Raw genomic sequence first — 15033 nt, forward strand, 5'->3', positions numbered from 1 at the left:
ATCCATCAGTCATGTGCCAGTTTTACTTCCCCCTTTGTGTTTCGTTAGATTCTGTTCACCTGTTCATTGTCCTCATGTGTGTATTTAAGCCTTCTGTTTTCTTCAGTTCCTTGTTGCATTCTACCAACAGGTGTGTTCCAGTATTGTTTTTTACTTTTGCAAGTTCCAATAAAAAAAGCTGTCTTTTATGAGTTCACCATTTTGAATAAAAATGTCAGATTAAAGACAGGCTTTGGTATCCGTTCCCACCAGAACATTGCTGACTAAATAGTACTTTAACTGTGAGAAACATGGCACCAGGTAGTGACGGTGTGATGAAATCCCTTGAATGTGTCGACTTTTTCCAGCCAATTGCTTTGCCAAAAGGCAGATCACACGAAGCTCCGTCCAACAGCTCATTTGGGAGTACTGCTGCGATGATGCATGTGGGCTACATACCAAACGTAATGATTAGGGATGTTACTGGCCATTAATTTCTTAGTTGACTAACTGTGGAAAAAATTCCACTAACAACTAGTCTAAAATTAAGAAAAACTCAGATCCATCCATCCATTCGCTTATCCTTTTCAGGGTCGCGGGGGGCGCTGGAGCCTATCCCAGCTGTCATAGGGCGAAAGGCGGGGTACACCCTGGACAGGTCGCCAGTCTGTCGCAGGGCCAACACACAGGGACAGACAACCATTCACACTCACATTCACACCTAGTGACAATTTGGATTAATCAATTAACCTATCCCCACAAGCTGCATGTCTTTGGACGGTGGGAGGAAGCCGGAGTACCCGGAGGGAACCCACGCAAACACGGGGAGAACATGCAAACTCCACACAGAAAGACCCCGGCCTGATGGAGGAATTGAACTCAGGACCTTCTTGCTGTGCGGCAACAGTGCTAACCACCGTGCCACCGTGCTGCCCAAAAAAAACAACTCAGATATTAAGTTAAATTTAAGAACCATCCATTTAATGGAAAACGTCAAAACTAATATCAGAGGTGTTTTGGAGAAAGCTAATTTCCGCCACATGTAGAAGCTTCGTCAGTTCTAATGTCGAGTGGTGGAGAGTCCCAGATTTAAGTCCTGGGGGAGTGTCCCCAAGAGGGGATCCTTTAATCACACGAGTCAGCAGTGTTGGGCAAGTTACTTTGAAAAAGTAATTAATTATAGTTACTAGTTACTTCTTCAAAAAAAGTAACTGAGTTAGTAACCGAGTTACAAGATTCTAAAAGTAATTAATTACTTGAAAAGTAACTATTTCGTTACTTAAAAAAAAAAAACGTTTAACCCTTTTGATGTTTCCTCCACATTTCAACTTTAAAAAGTATTTATTTGCCTTGTTTGGTATCATCCTTTTCAGCACAACCTCACGTGTCTGAATTTACAGTTATGTTTTCATTTTGACATATTGTATTAACACAATTGATCTAAAATCAGACAAAACACATAAAATCCGAGTAGAAAAAGTTATATTTTTACTGTAACAACCACAAACATGTTTAATGAATCATGTTTCATAACTTTAAATGCAAAAATAAATTGACAATTTTAAAATTATATGTACAACATCACAACCTGATACCTGCAGGTCTGACAGCAGCAGGTGCATCACTCCTGTTTCTATCTGGAGACAGCAGTCACCTCATTGTTCTGACACACAACACAAAACTATCCACAACACTACACACTAACTACACAAGACAACACGTCACTCCTAAATCTTCCCCCTCTTCCTAAACAACCAAATGTCATGTTGCCATGTCATTTTTTGATTTGTGATTATATATCGTTGTTGGGATGATAAGTGTCTTATATTGGGATATGAGACTTTAACCAGCCTGATGAACGCACTGACCTTGCTCTTTATCCACTTCAGTTGTCGAAGATATAACAAAGCGGCGTGAACCTCTGCCCAGCATGGAGGCCATCTACCTGATCACACCCTCAGACGAGGTAAATAAAGCAGTTCCTCTACAGCAGGGGCGTCCAGCTGCAGTCCTTGAGAGCTGCTGTCCTGCAGCTTTTAGACGCATCCTTGCTCCGACACACCTGAATCAAATGGGTGGCTTGTTACCAGGCCTTTGTCAAACTTGATAACCATTGATTCAGCTGGTTGGAGCAGCGATGCATCTAAAAGCTGCAGGACGGCAGCTCTCGAGGACTGGAGCTGGACACCTCTGCTCTACAGCCTCATTATGTGATTTTCTTCATTGCAAATGTTTGTCCATCAAATTAGAAACGACACTTTCCTTTGATTTGAATCCTTTACTACAATACATTTAGTTTGATGTTTGCTTTCAGTGATATGTAACTCACTCAACAATGTAGCAATGAATTATTAGTCTGTTCGTCTTTGCTCTTTCAGTCTGTCGAGGGTGTGATTGAGGACTTCAGAGACCCTCGGACTCCGAGGTACAAAGCCGCCCACGTCTTCTTCACTGACAGTGAGTAGACCAAAATCACACCCACAACATACACGATTTAGTTTTATTTATATAATTCCAAGTCATAACACATGTGGTCTCAGGACACTTTATATAACGAGGTTAAGACCATATCAGGATCACTACTCTCTTTAACTCGAAGCACGTTTACTGTATTTAAAAATCTTCACAGGTGTCTTTGGTTTCTGTATTTTTTCATCTGTCAGTATAGTTTCACAGCTGTTACTGGCTGGATGATGCTGTTTTGTCTTTCTTTTTTCCATTGGGAGATAAATACAACTGAATAAATGTAACTGAAAGTAAAATATCCTAAAATTTTAAGTTTTACAAAATGTAAAATAATTAGCAGCTTTTAATAGTGCAAAATAGGCTCTTTGAGGAGTCACTATGACTAATAAATACCACTGCTAGTCCAAAATAGTAGATCATACTAGAGCTGGGCGATAGAACGATAACGATATGTATCGCGATATAACTTTTACTCGATAGAGAAATTAAGCTATCGCGATAGACCTCGCCGCTCTTGTTCTCTTAAAAAAAAAAAAAAAAGGTCAGCCGATCCAAATTAAGTAGCGCAGAGCCGAACCAATCACAGCCGCAGCGTCACGTCGCGTGACTTGTTACGTACAGCACAAGTGCCAAGCCGCACGTGTGTTTGTTTGAGCAGCCAGCGCATAATGGAGGAAATGAGTGTGCCGACTAGAAAAATCAACCGAGCGTGACCGAAGAGAAAACAGATGATGGTTCCAACGCCGGAGAGATTGTCGAACGGAAGAGCCATAGAAGTTCCGTAGTGTGAAGGTATTTCGGCTATTTCAAGTCTGACAAAAAACAGTAGCGTGCACTGTAAATTGTGCCGAAAGCAAGTCTGGAAATACAATAAACTGGTGCATGCGTCACACTGTGCGCCACGTTATTGTTTCGGTGAAATGAATTTCTACAATACTGTTAATTCTACTCTCTGCAGTGTTTAAATGTTTACATATACACACAGTTACTGTCCCTCCACACATACGACTCGGTTCTGCTTCTATGCCCCAGCTTTGTTTACTTTTTCCCACCGAGGCTTCTAGACTTCTGATTGGCCAACATTTCTGCACGGTTAGGAATCTAGCGCCACCTGCTGCTTTGGCATGTTCATAGCAGCGTTTTCCTTCATTTCTGCCTTTATGTGTGGACGGGATTATTTTTTAAAACGAAAACGGAAAATCTCCGTTTTCAAAAATACCCGTGTACGTGTGGACGTAGCCTCAGTCTCTGACTGGAAGCGCTAATTCGTCATTCGGCTTTTGTCAGACTAAAGTAACTGTTAAAACTGTTTGAAAAGCTCAGCTATACAACAAGGAGAGATTGAGAATTTCCTTTTAGTTCTCAGTTTATTTGATATTGACAAAAGTTAGTCAGTTTTGTCTGTTCTTCTGTAAAACAAACTAAGATTTATTTTTAGAATTAATATTTTGTTTCTAAGTGGAATTGACAGTTTAGTCTGTTTCGTTTGTTCTATTTTGAAACTTAAACGCTTTAGCGGCTGCCTTTTGTGTAGTTTGCAATATTTGCCTTTATTTATCTGAAAAAGTCTCATGTTCCTTAAGTACATCTACCCTGTTGAACTTATTATGGGAAATAAATATTTAAAAACAAGCTGCTGATTATTTCACATTTTACTTGTGAGCAACGGCACATTTAAATCTTACAAATATAGTTATTTGGCTGATATCGTGATAGATATCGTTATCGCCTGAAATGAAAAAAACATATAGTGATATGAAAAAATCTCATATCGCCCAGCTCTAGATCATACAATACTGAAAACACATTTTAATAAAGTCCAACACGCCACACTGCAGCGGTGCTTTGTAGACAAGTGGGCAAAGTTACAGTCATTTAACTCGTGCAAATCCACGTGAATTTAGTACGCCTACATTTGCTTTTCAAAAAAGGAATTTAATTTGAAAAAAACAGGAAAAGAGTCTTTATCCAAACTTGGTCAGAGGGGTTACAGTCAGAGTGAGACGACAACAACAGGGCCCCTGAACACATCCTGGTCCCCAAACAGCTACAGATGCTCCACATATTTCCAATCATGCATGTCTCTATCACAGTATTTCACTGTGTTAAATGACTTTGGTTGTGCTTTTGGCTTTTTTTCCATTCCTTTGGAGTGTTTTAGGTTTTGTGCATGTGTAATGTCTGCCCAGCTTCCACAGCAGCATGTTGTTTTTTCTCGCCTGTGAAAGCTGAATGAATAAAAGACCTCCACAGCAGTGCAGGCTTTTCTTCCCTTTATCTGCTTCAGTGCTATGTTACAAAGTGAGTTATGTTTTTAAAGGCAGACACATTCTGCAAATTTCATGACAGTTTGCACACACAGACACAGGTCTGGTGGAAATGTTTTATTAAACTCAGACATGGTCATTGCAACATGGCTCCATAACAACACCTAATTAATGAAGTAGGTCTTTAGCATCGTTTATGGTGAATGACGCATAAACTTAAATTGACAACTTTATGGGGCTGATTTGACCATTTCCAGGCATTAGACCGTTCCAAACTCCTCCTCTGGATTTTATTGGAATCATTGTTTGGAACTTAAGAGCTGGTCAGTCTGAACTACTGACCATTTCCATTAAATCTGTCTGTGGTGTCAAGCAAATTTTAATAATTTGCCATGGACCAAACGTGGCTGTTATAAGTCTTTGAGACTCAACACATCCACTGGTAATGTTTCATATTAGTCATAGCACCAGTTAGTGAGAACGGGGAGCAGGCGGGTCCCAGTTCTGACTGAACAGAGCCATCTACAATGTGGTCATGAAAGCCTTAAAAGGTTAAGTGTTTCTTTTTATTGCCACTTTATTAAGGACGTGACCCTGACAGCAGGGTGAACTTTGTTTACTGTAACTCAAAGACACGCGAGCTCCAAATGTCACATGTTTGACAGAAGTCAAAGTATTCAGTCGTCTGAACGTGAGAGACATCTCTTTCCTAATCCATATTAATATGACGTGTTTTATCTTTGGCTGTATTTTGTTTTAATAATTTCTATATTTGTATTCCTCTGTTTGACTTTGATAAGCTGCCCATTACTACTGTAAATATGGACAGAAAAACTACACGTGCTTAATTATACTTTTATCTAAGACTGATTTAATGCGGCTGAAGTTATTTACAATTTTCACTCAAAAAAACCCCAAAATCACTCCTTTGTTCAAATGTGTATTTTGGACAGAAAAGGAAACAGAATCCAGAACCATAAACACCATGTTGAGCCAAGCAGATAAAATAAATGAAACATTTAATTCTTACTCTGTAAAACCTACAGTTTCTCTAAGTAAACCAATATGTTTGTCTTTGCTTGCAGCAATCCCAGACTCTTTGTTTGGACTCTTGACCAAATCCCGCGCTTCTAAAGCGATGAAGGCCTTGACTGAGATCCACATAGCCTTCCTGCCCTATGAGTCTCAGGTAAGATCCTGGCCACCATCAGTCATGACTGATGGGTAACAATATTCTTATTGAGTGTTTTGAGATCTTTGTGTTTGTATAATTTGAATACAGATGAATGAATAGTCAGTAAAATCTCAGCTGTCTTTCCACGATTTATTGAACTAAGCTACAAGTTGACTTTTCATGTTGCAAGAAAGTGAGAAGAAAACTGATTGTGCTGAAACCATGTAACACATTTATGACCAGATTTAAGAACGTTGCATTATTAATGAGTAGAAGGAGACGAATCAGCTTTGCACAAGGTTCACAAGGTACCAGTTTGATTTCAGGATTATATAAGACCACCAGTAACCACCCAGACTCAGGCCTGCATTAAACTGGGAACTGCTGTAACACTGAAACACTGTGCACATGGGAGGTGTTGAGGATGTATCCTGTAGTGTTGCCTCTGTATACCACTTTACAATATTAAATATTCAATCAAATAGTCAGCCCAGTTATTGTCCAGTTATTTCTGAGCCTGTGAAAACTGAGCACTATGTAAAGAAATGGCTTTAATTACTTAATGCTGAAATTCAGTTCGATTAAAGCTGAATCCCTGCACTTCAATCGAGTATTGCTGCGTCTAAAATCCAGTGTTGTGGTGCAGATGGGAAACTATACAACTGTGTGTCGTCTTTGTACTGTTTTCTGTCGTCAGGTCTTCTCCCTGGATAAAGTGGATGCTTTCCAGGACTTCTACAGTCCCTTCAAGGCTGACGTGAAGAATAACATGTTGGAGCGTTGTGCTGAACAGATTGCCACCCTCTGTGCCACGCTGAAAGAGTATCCAGGAGTTCGATACAGAGGGTGAGCTCCTTTTGATTTTTTTAAAGACTGAATTGGCTTTCTATTTAAAAAGTGGTGATCTCTGATCCTGTGGGTCTGCCCCAGTAGGTCTGCAGGGTTTGGATGGAGCCAACGGGGATTCGCCCAGTACTAACTGCCTCTCTCCTCTGGGTGTCTACCATGTCTCCTCTGATTAAAAATCAGGAGCCCTGAGCAGGCTCAGTGCTGGTGGAATACAACTGGAGAATGTCAACAGTGCAGACTTTGAATGTAGCAGACTGTAGCTTTAGCAGCAGCAAAGCACTTATACTTATCAGCCTGCTACAAGCCTATGCTGACTTTGTTCTGATCTTTGTGAGGAAAATGCTTGGAGAGGACAAGCACAACCAGATCTAAAGATTCACTTATCTAGCAGCATTCCTTGGAAATTCAATCCCCCAGGAATACAGTGGAAATCCAACATGGCACAAATGAGCAGAGAAAAATAGAGTAAAACCATCAAAACCAATTTGCAGCGTCACAGTTTGTGGTTGATCCCTCTGGTGTGGTCTGTGCTTCACATTCCAGCTTCTTATTTCCAATCTCCTGACCTGACTTATATTGTAGAAAAGAATGGGAAGAACGACTTATCTCCTCTGCACAGCACTTTTGACCTTCTGAACATTACATCATTCGAGATGACCTTAGTCCCTCTGTGACACCCGTTCACCGTTGTTGACACATAATGACCTGATGTCCTGATATCCAGCAGCTCCTCAGCATCCTCTGACTTTTCAACAAACATGATTTGAAACAAAGTTTAAAATCTAAACTTTAATGTCACTTCATTTCATTTTCTGTCTTTGTATGATGCACTTTACAAGATTTTTCTGTGTATGTGTGTGTGTCATAATATGCTCCATACTGCTCCCATCACACACACACACACACACACACACACGTTTAAGTCTAGATCATGTCTACGCACACACTCATTTCTATTCTAACACATTAATCACACTTGTACTTTGATTGCATCTCTGATCAAGAATGAAGATCTTTCATTATTAGCAAAAGCACATTTAGACTTTTAACATAACAGGCTGGATGTTAAGGCCTTTTCCCCTCAGACATGATCGGAGGTGAACCATCAGACTTCAGTCTCTGCTTTCTGGACGGGGTGGTGTGCACATCTTTCTCAAAGCAAACTCTACCAGAAGACAAAGAGGCCTGAGGGCTTTGTGTTGTTCTGAGGTTTAGCAGTTTAGCAGAAGACACTGTTCTCTTCTGGACATAGGTCTAATTTTGTTCCTGGAAAATGCTGGAGCTACTCTTGCAGTTTGGATGTATGCGGCACAAATGTTCTCGTAGTCCACTTGCTTGATCCAAGTGCTGACTCAGCTTGCATCGTCCCGTCCTGCTATCATGTACCAGGCTGTCTGCAGGCCGCCTGTGATAGACTCCTGTCTCTATCTGGATCTGTTCTTGTGCTGCCTTGATCAGAGCTTCTGTGTTGTCCTTTAGGCTGGCGTCTTTCCGTTGCTTGTAAAGCCACGTGATGCTGTAATTTTGGGTGGAACCCTCCATGCATTGTGGAGAAAGTGACATCAATATCCTCCTGTTGTCAGCCTATTATTTCAGTTGAGTATCTGCTGACTGGGATATGTGTTGATATTCCTGTCAAGGATATCCTTATTCCATCCCACTGAGCTGTCCTACCTCCTGGAGGAATCACACTGTGGGTTTTTGTGTATTTCTTGTGGTTCCTGTCTGAGATGCCCGGCCCCCTCCTCTATCTTGCTTTTAACAGCTTGAATTTGGATGACCGTCTTCTTCTTGCCAACACTGTTTTATTAGAATCTGATTTCTGGATGATTTCTCTTATTTCTAAATAAGCCAAATGTTTTCTTCCTGGCTGTCGCTTCCATGCTGTTTGATTTTTAAAATGTGCATGAACTAATACCTGGATAAATGAATACCTGTGTGTGTTTGGATTAGGGACTACAAAGACTGTGCAGTTCTGGCTCAGATGCTTCAGGAGAAGTTGGATGGCTACAAAGCTGATGACCCCACCTTGGGAGAGGTAATGAAGTGAAATGACTAGATAATGAATGGAAGAACCAGATTATGGTAAACATGTGGACATTTCTGAAACAAGAGAAAAACAGAGGAAATTACACACAATGTAATAAATCGTACCCAGCTCTAATCTGCCATAACATCCAGGTTGCTTTTATCGATCATTAGTTCTTTTACAAGCTGCATTAAAAACTGTACAGCTGTTACACGTGTTAATTAGAGTTAAGTAAGAAAAGAATAAACTCACATAGTAAATAGATTTTCACTCAGCTGTAGTTTTAGTTTTCAGTGTTGGGGGAGATCAGCTGGACTGCTCCCATGATTAAGCATCGACTACGTCACTGTTGAGTGGGTAACCATCCACAGAGGATGAAACAGACGTTATGGTCTGTCTGTGGGCTCCATTGTTCTTGGGGCGATAACTAAGCTGCTTCAGTTCTTCCAAAGGTTAAACTGATTGCTGTTGGAAGAAAGACGTGTGTTACATGTTAAAGCAGTGTTTTCTATATGCTCTGGTGCCTCCAGGGTCCCGACAAGTCTCGCACTCAGCTGCTCATTCTGGACCGAGGCTTTGACCCCGTGTCACCTCTCCTGCATGAGCTCACACTGCAAGCCATGGCCTACGACTTACTGGGAGTCGAGGATGATGTTTACAGGTAGAGATGCTACTAAAGGAGGTCTGACACCTGCCACATGCATTTTTTAATGTTATGACTGAAGGTTTGGGTCACACAAATAGAAATAATAGCGACAATGTGAAAATCAAGCAGTCTGTTAACACGTGTCTGTTAACACGTGTCTGTGAGGTTTGAGACCAGCGGGATGGGAGAAACCAGGATGAAGGAGGTAGTGCTGGACGAGGATGACGATCTGTGGCTGAGTCTGAGACATAAGCACATCGCTGAGGTGTCGACGTAAGTGGCTTTCACCTCCTGCTCACAAATGCAGTCAAACAAAGGACCGGTCCCTGCTGTCACTAACGTGCTTGCTCAGGATACTGAGAACTTTTTCTTTTACGTGTCCTCTTTGTGTCTCACTATGCACAGAGCTGTGACTCGCTCACTAAAGGAATTCTCTGCCAGCAAAAAGATGAACACTGGAGAAAAGGTAAAGGCCACGGCGTGTCTCTGTGTTCGGCTTTCTGGATCCTCTGTTCGTCCTTCACATAGTTACAGTGAAAACAACATGACCATACATTTGTTCACTCATCTCAGTCACTTCCTACCACCAATCACTAAATTCTCAAAGATTCTCAGACAGTTCATATAATAATAATAATAATAATAATAATGGATTGGATTTATATAGCGCTTTACAATGCCACTATTCATTCACTCTCACATTCACACACTGGTGGAGGCAGCTACGGTTGTAGCCACAGCTGCCCTGGGGCAGACTGACAGAAGCGAGGCTGCCATATCGCGCCATCGGCCCCTCTGGCCGACACCAGTAGGCAAGTAGGGTAAAGTGTCTTGCCCAACGACACAACGACCAGGACAGAGAGCCCAGGGATCGAACCGGCGACCTTCCGGTTACAGATACGCTTCCCAACCCCCTGAGCCACGGTCGCCCCGTATGTCGAGTTATCGAGCAAGTCATCAAAAGTCAGCATTATTAATGACTAATAACCTTTCATTCACACTAGTGAGTCTGTTGTCTTTGTAGATGAAAGGTATTTGTTCTGTGTGTCTCTGTAAGAAGCACAGCACACTAAGAAGCCTCTGTTAATGTGCACAAAATCTTCATTTTTTATCCATAATTGGAAACTTTTGTTCTTTGAAATCAGCATTAAAGCCACTTTTGGTTTATTCTGCCTCCTCTCAGTCCTGCAGCTAATGCCTGCCGCTTCAAATAGGATTTTCAGTTACTGGAAAAATATTCACAAACATATATCGATGTGTACGCAATAAACTGAGCTGTAAACTTGTACTTTACTCGCAACTATTTGTAACGCTAAGTTATTTAAGGACTAGTTTATGGCAATGGATGAATTTACTGACTGACGCGCAGAAGAAATAGTTCTTTATGGAGCCTAGATGGTGTGAATGATGAGACCAAAAACTGCAATGTCTTGTACCAAAAATATATTGAATAAATAGGGGAAAGGGGAACAAAAATAATTAACACAACACACAACGTAAATGTCCACAATTAAATAATAAATCAATGCTGTGATTTTTCTGTGCAAGAGTCCTTTTGCTAAGTCCTTTTTTTTTTGGTCCTTTTCTTTTTAAAGTTCACTTTTAAGGTATTCCTCCTTAGGGTCCAGCTTCATACAATGGGGAAATATGTCCGTAATCCAAAGACGGCTAAGTGGGGGAAAAGAGGGGAAAACAAAGGATGGTCCTACCGGCTCGCCACTTCAATATGAAGAAGATCAATTCAAAGGGGGGGAAAAAACCTGGCCTGTAGGTCAGAAAAATGTCCATTAGCACATCAAGTTCAATTCAGTTTACCGGTAAACAAATATATTCTTCTGCAAGTCTAGGTAACAATGCAAATCATAAATCATCATCAATCAATGTACAACAGTTAAATCATTAATCATCTTGGCTACGTAGCTTAATCTATACAGTCCAGTAGCGTTCGCTACAAACAATACAAAAACAACAATAAAGGAAAACAACTGTCTAACAGACAGCATAGCCGAATTCAAGGCAACACATAACAATAATCATTCAATCGCACTTTGTTTCAAAGTAAGCCCATAAAAATGTTTAAGTAAACAAAAGTGTTCAAAAACAGCAGTTTATGAACCGGAGTTCTGCTCGCGGTGGGAACGCTGCCGCACAAAGTCATTTTTTAATCGTGAAAACGATCGGCTGGTTACTGACAACCAAAGGTTGAAAGATATTAAGGACACTTACTGCTGAGTTTAAAGTTTAAAGATGAATTGAGGAGAGAAAACGCTTTGTTTTCCAATACCGCTCTAAATGCCATAAGCTCACAGCCACAGCAGGAGTCGAACCCGGAAGTATCCCTCCACAGCCGGTTTTCAGAGTTGCCGCGACGTGAAAGGAGCCAATCAGAAGAGGGACCTCAAATCAGCTGACGTGGGTCATGTGACAGGCAGTAGTTAATATGGGTTACAGGTTCCCCCCTCGATCTCATGTACGTCCCTGTACATGGTGGTTGGGTCCGGATGACAGGTTGTTCAGTGGCAGTAAGCAGATGGTCCTCTTCATCCTCCAGTGCATGAGTAAAGGCAGTGGTTAAGCCATGGACGAGTGCCTGAATACTCTTCAAGATGAGCTGACCAAGCGTAGAGTATTGTAACCGGTCCGGAGGTTTCCTGGTCCGAGTTGATGTTCTCAGAGGTTCTAGTTCAGAGCTGGAGGTGTCAGAGTTAGATGGTAGATCAGCAGCAGAGGACATACTGGACTCAGTCGGCAATTCAACATTGGTAGGTTCAGCAGAGGACAGACTGTCCTCTGATTCCACAGTATCAGGAGCTTCCTCCTTGACAGGGGTTTCCGAGTCAGGGGTTTCGCTCTCTGCTGGCTCAAGAGGAGGCAAAGGGAGCGTAGCAGGTTCACAGACTGGTGTATCAGATGGTAAAGGTTCAGTGGCTGGAACGGCGGATGACGGTTCTGGCAGATTATGGACAGTGGTGAATTGCAGAGGCTCTGAGACAGGATCATACCATTGATGCGGTATCATTTCATCCTCATCGTCTGACTGAGGTTGTGCACAGTCCTCATCAGAAAGGTTGAATGACTGCTTCCTGGTTGGTTTTACAGTTGTTCGGTTGGTTCTAGTGGAATGCGGCAAAAATCCACATGGTAATAGGAGATCTCTGTGTAGAGTACGAATCGGTTTGGATTTGTTCTCTGGTCGGACAGTGTCCACTGGAAGATTTTTTGCTCTTTTTACCACCACATAGATGTCTGGTTCCCATTTGTCTGCGATTTTGTGTTTGCCTCGGAGTTTCACATTACGTACCAGCACCCTGTCACCAACGTCCAGTTCAGAGGGGGTGATATGTTGGTCGAAACGGCTCTTGTTTCTTTCCATGAGCTTCTCCGCATTGCCAATGGCAATTTTGTAGCTCTTTTCTAGATTTGACTTCAGGTTCTGGACATATTGCGAATGAGTGGGTTGATTGCCGTCCACAGGAAGTCCAAAGACCAGGTCAATCGGGAGGCGAGGTTGTCGACCAAACATGAGCTCATAGGGTGAGTAGCCAGTAACATCACTCCGGGTGCAGTTGTATGCGTGGACCAAGGGCTTAACAAAATCTTTCCAGTGAGTTTTCTCTTCTGTGGTGAGTGTTCCGAGCATATTCAGGAGTGTTCTGTTAAAGCGCTCGACTGGATTTCCTCGTGGATGGTATGGTGTAGTTCTTATTTTGTGAATTCCAGCCATTTTGCAGAGTTCTTTTATTGTGCGTGACTCAAAGTCTGGTCCTTGATCACTATGGAGCTTTTCTGGGATACCATAATGAACCAGAAAATTGTCCCAGAGACATTTGGCGACAGTCTTTGCTTTTTGGTTTGGAGTGGGGACAGCGACAGCGTACTTGGTAAAGTGATCTGTTATTACCAGGATGTCTTTGGTTCTGCTCCTGTCAGGTTCCAGTGATAAAAAGTCCATGCAAACCAGTTCCAGAGGTCGATAACTTTGAATGTTCACCAGGGGTGCCGCTCTTTCAGGTAAGGCTTTCCGTTTGGTGCATCTCTCACATGTCTTCACTTTATTCCACACATCATTGGCCATTTTCGGCCAGTAGAATCTTCGACGTACGAGGTCAAGAGTACGTTCGATGCCCAAATGACCCATCTTGTCATGCAGTTCTGACAGTACTTTAGCCCGAAATTTCTGAGGTAACACTAACTGGTGATAGAGCTGGTCCCCAACTTGCCTCCTCCTCACGAGAATGGCGTTTTGGAGCTCCAGGCGATGTTGGTCTCGGAGTAGAAGGGGCAGTTCTGGGAGTTCATCCCGCAAGACGGGAGGTGGGCTTTCCCCAGTCTCTAGCAGCAATATGACATGCCTCAGGGTCTGGTCTTCCCTCTGTCTCTCAGCGATTTCAGCATTCGTCAGCTGAGGAACAACAGGAGGTGCAAACTGAGTGTCGTTGACGAAGCTGTCAGGCAAACTGTCGGCATGGGCAGTTAGTGACTGGATGAGTGCGGTGGTGGACAGCTTTTCAGCCATACTATAAACGAGCTGCCGGTCACAAAGGGCCTTGACTGTGTGTTGATCGATGGAAATTGAGGAAGAATGACCCAGATGATGTTGGGCAAATCGGAGAATTCTCTCCCTCTCCTTGTGGGACATCTGGTCATTGGAGAGTTCTCCATGTGGCCTGCGAGAGAGAGCATCAGCATCTGGATTTTGCCTACCAGATCTATACATGATTTTGAATGAAAATGTGGAAAGAGCAGAGAGCCAACGGTAACTGGTGGCATCTAATTTAGCAGAGGTAAGTAGATAGGTGAGTGGGTTGCTGTCAGTAATGACAGTGAAGTTGGTGCCGTAGAGATAGTCATGAAACTTCTCCGTAACAGCCCACTTGAGAGCCAGAAATTCCAGTTTGTGAGCTGGATATTTTGACTCACTCCTCGACAGACCACGACTTGCATAGGCAATCACCCGGTTTTGTCCTTGTTGCTCCTGGTACAGAATAGCTCCTAGCCCGGTAGAACTAGCATCTGTATGGAGAAGGTAAGGCTTCTGGGGATCGGTGAAAGCAAGTACTGGTGCTGTCGTGAGTTTTTTGATAATGGTGTCAAAGGCTTGTTGACATGCAGGAGTCCAGCGACTGGCAAGTGGTTCCTTAGGATCCAAATATTGCTCTCGCTTGAAGGTGGCTCTGAGTTTCCGCTGTGATGGAGGATATCCAGCAGTAAGGTCATGCAAAGGTTTAACGATGTTGGAGTAGCCTTGGATGAACCTACGGTAATATCCTGCGAAACCCAGGAAAGAGCGAAGTTCTTTAAGATTCTTTGGAACCGGCCAGGACTTAAGTGTCTCGATTTTATCTGGATCTGTCTGTACACCATCCTTTGACACAACATGCCCCAAGTATTTAACGGATTTCTGGAAAAACATGCACTTTTCAACTGAGAGCTTGAGTCCAAATTCCTTCAAACGGTGAAGGACTTTCAGTAGTCTCCTCTCATGCTCTTCAAGTGTTGGTGCAAAAATAATCAAGTCGTCAATGAAGACCAAGACTTCTTTCAAGTTCATTTCTCCCATGCACTTTTCCATTAGTCGCTGGAAGGTACTGGGTGCGTTCGTGACTCCCTGGGGCATTCTGTT

The 15033-nt window shown here is 42.5% G+C and overlaps 1 protein-coding gene across 2 annotated transcripts in view; it reads left to right on the plus strand.

The window, feature by feature from the left end:
• The window catches only part of stxbp1b (syntaxin binding protein 1b), a 49008-nt gene that overhangs the window by 12442 nt on the left and 21533 nt on the right, over positions 1–15033 (plus strand). For both annotated transcript variants that reach the window (XM_024804592.2, XM_014414615.3), the window contains exons 4-11: positions 1869–1945; positions 2358–2436; positions 5798–5901; positions 6584–6732; positions 8689–8773; positions 9295–9425; positions 9576–9683; positions 9816–9876. In XM_024804592.2, the coding sequence (XP_024660360.1) occupies positions 1869–1945; positions 2358–2436; positions 5798–5901; positions 6584–6732; positions 8689–8773; positions 9295–9425; positions 9576–9683; positions 9816–9876 (794 nt within the window). The remainder of the gene's footprint in view (positions 1–1868; positions 1946–2357; positions 2437–5797; positions 5902–6583; positions 6733–8688; positions 8774–9294; positions 9426–9575; positions 9684–9815; positions 9877–15033) is intronic.

Source organism: Maylandia zebra, linkage group LG12, assembly GCF_041146795.1.
Source record: "Maylandia zebra isolate NMK-2024a linkage group LG12, Mzebra_GT3a, whole genome shotgun sequence".
NCBI classification, from domain to species: Eukaryota; Metazoa; Chordata; class Actinopteri; order Cichliformes; family Cichlidae; genus Maylandia; species Maylandia zebra.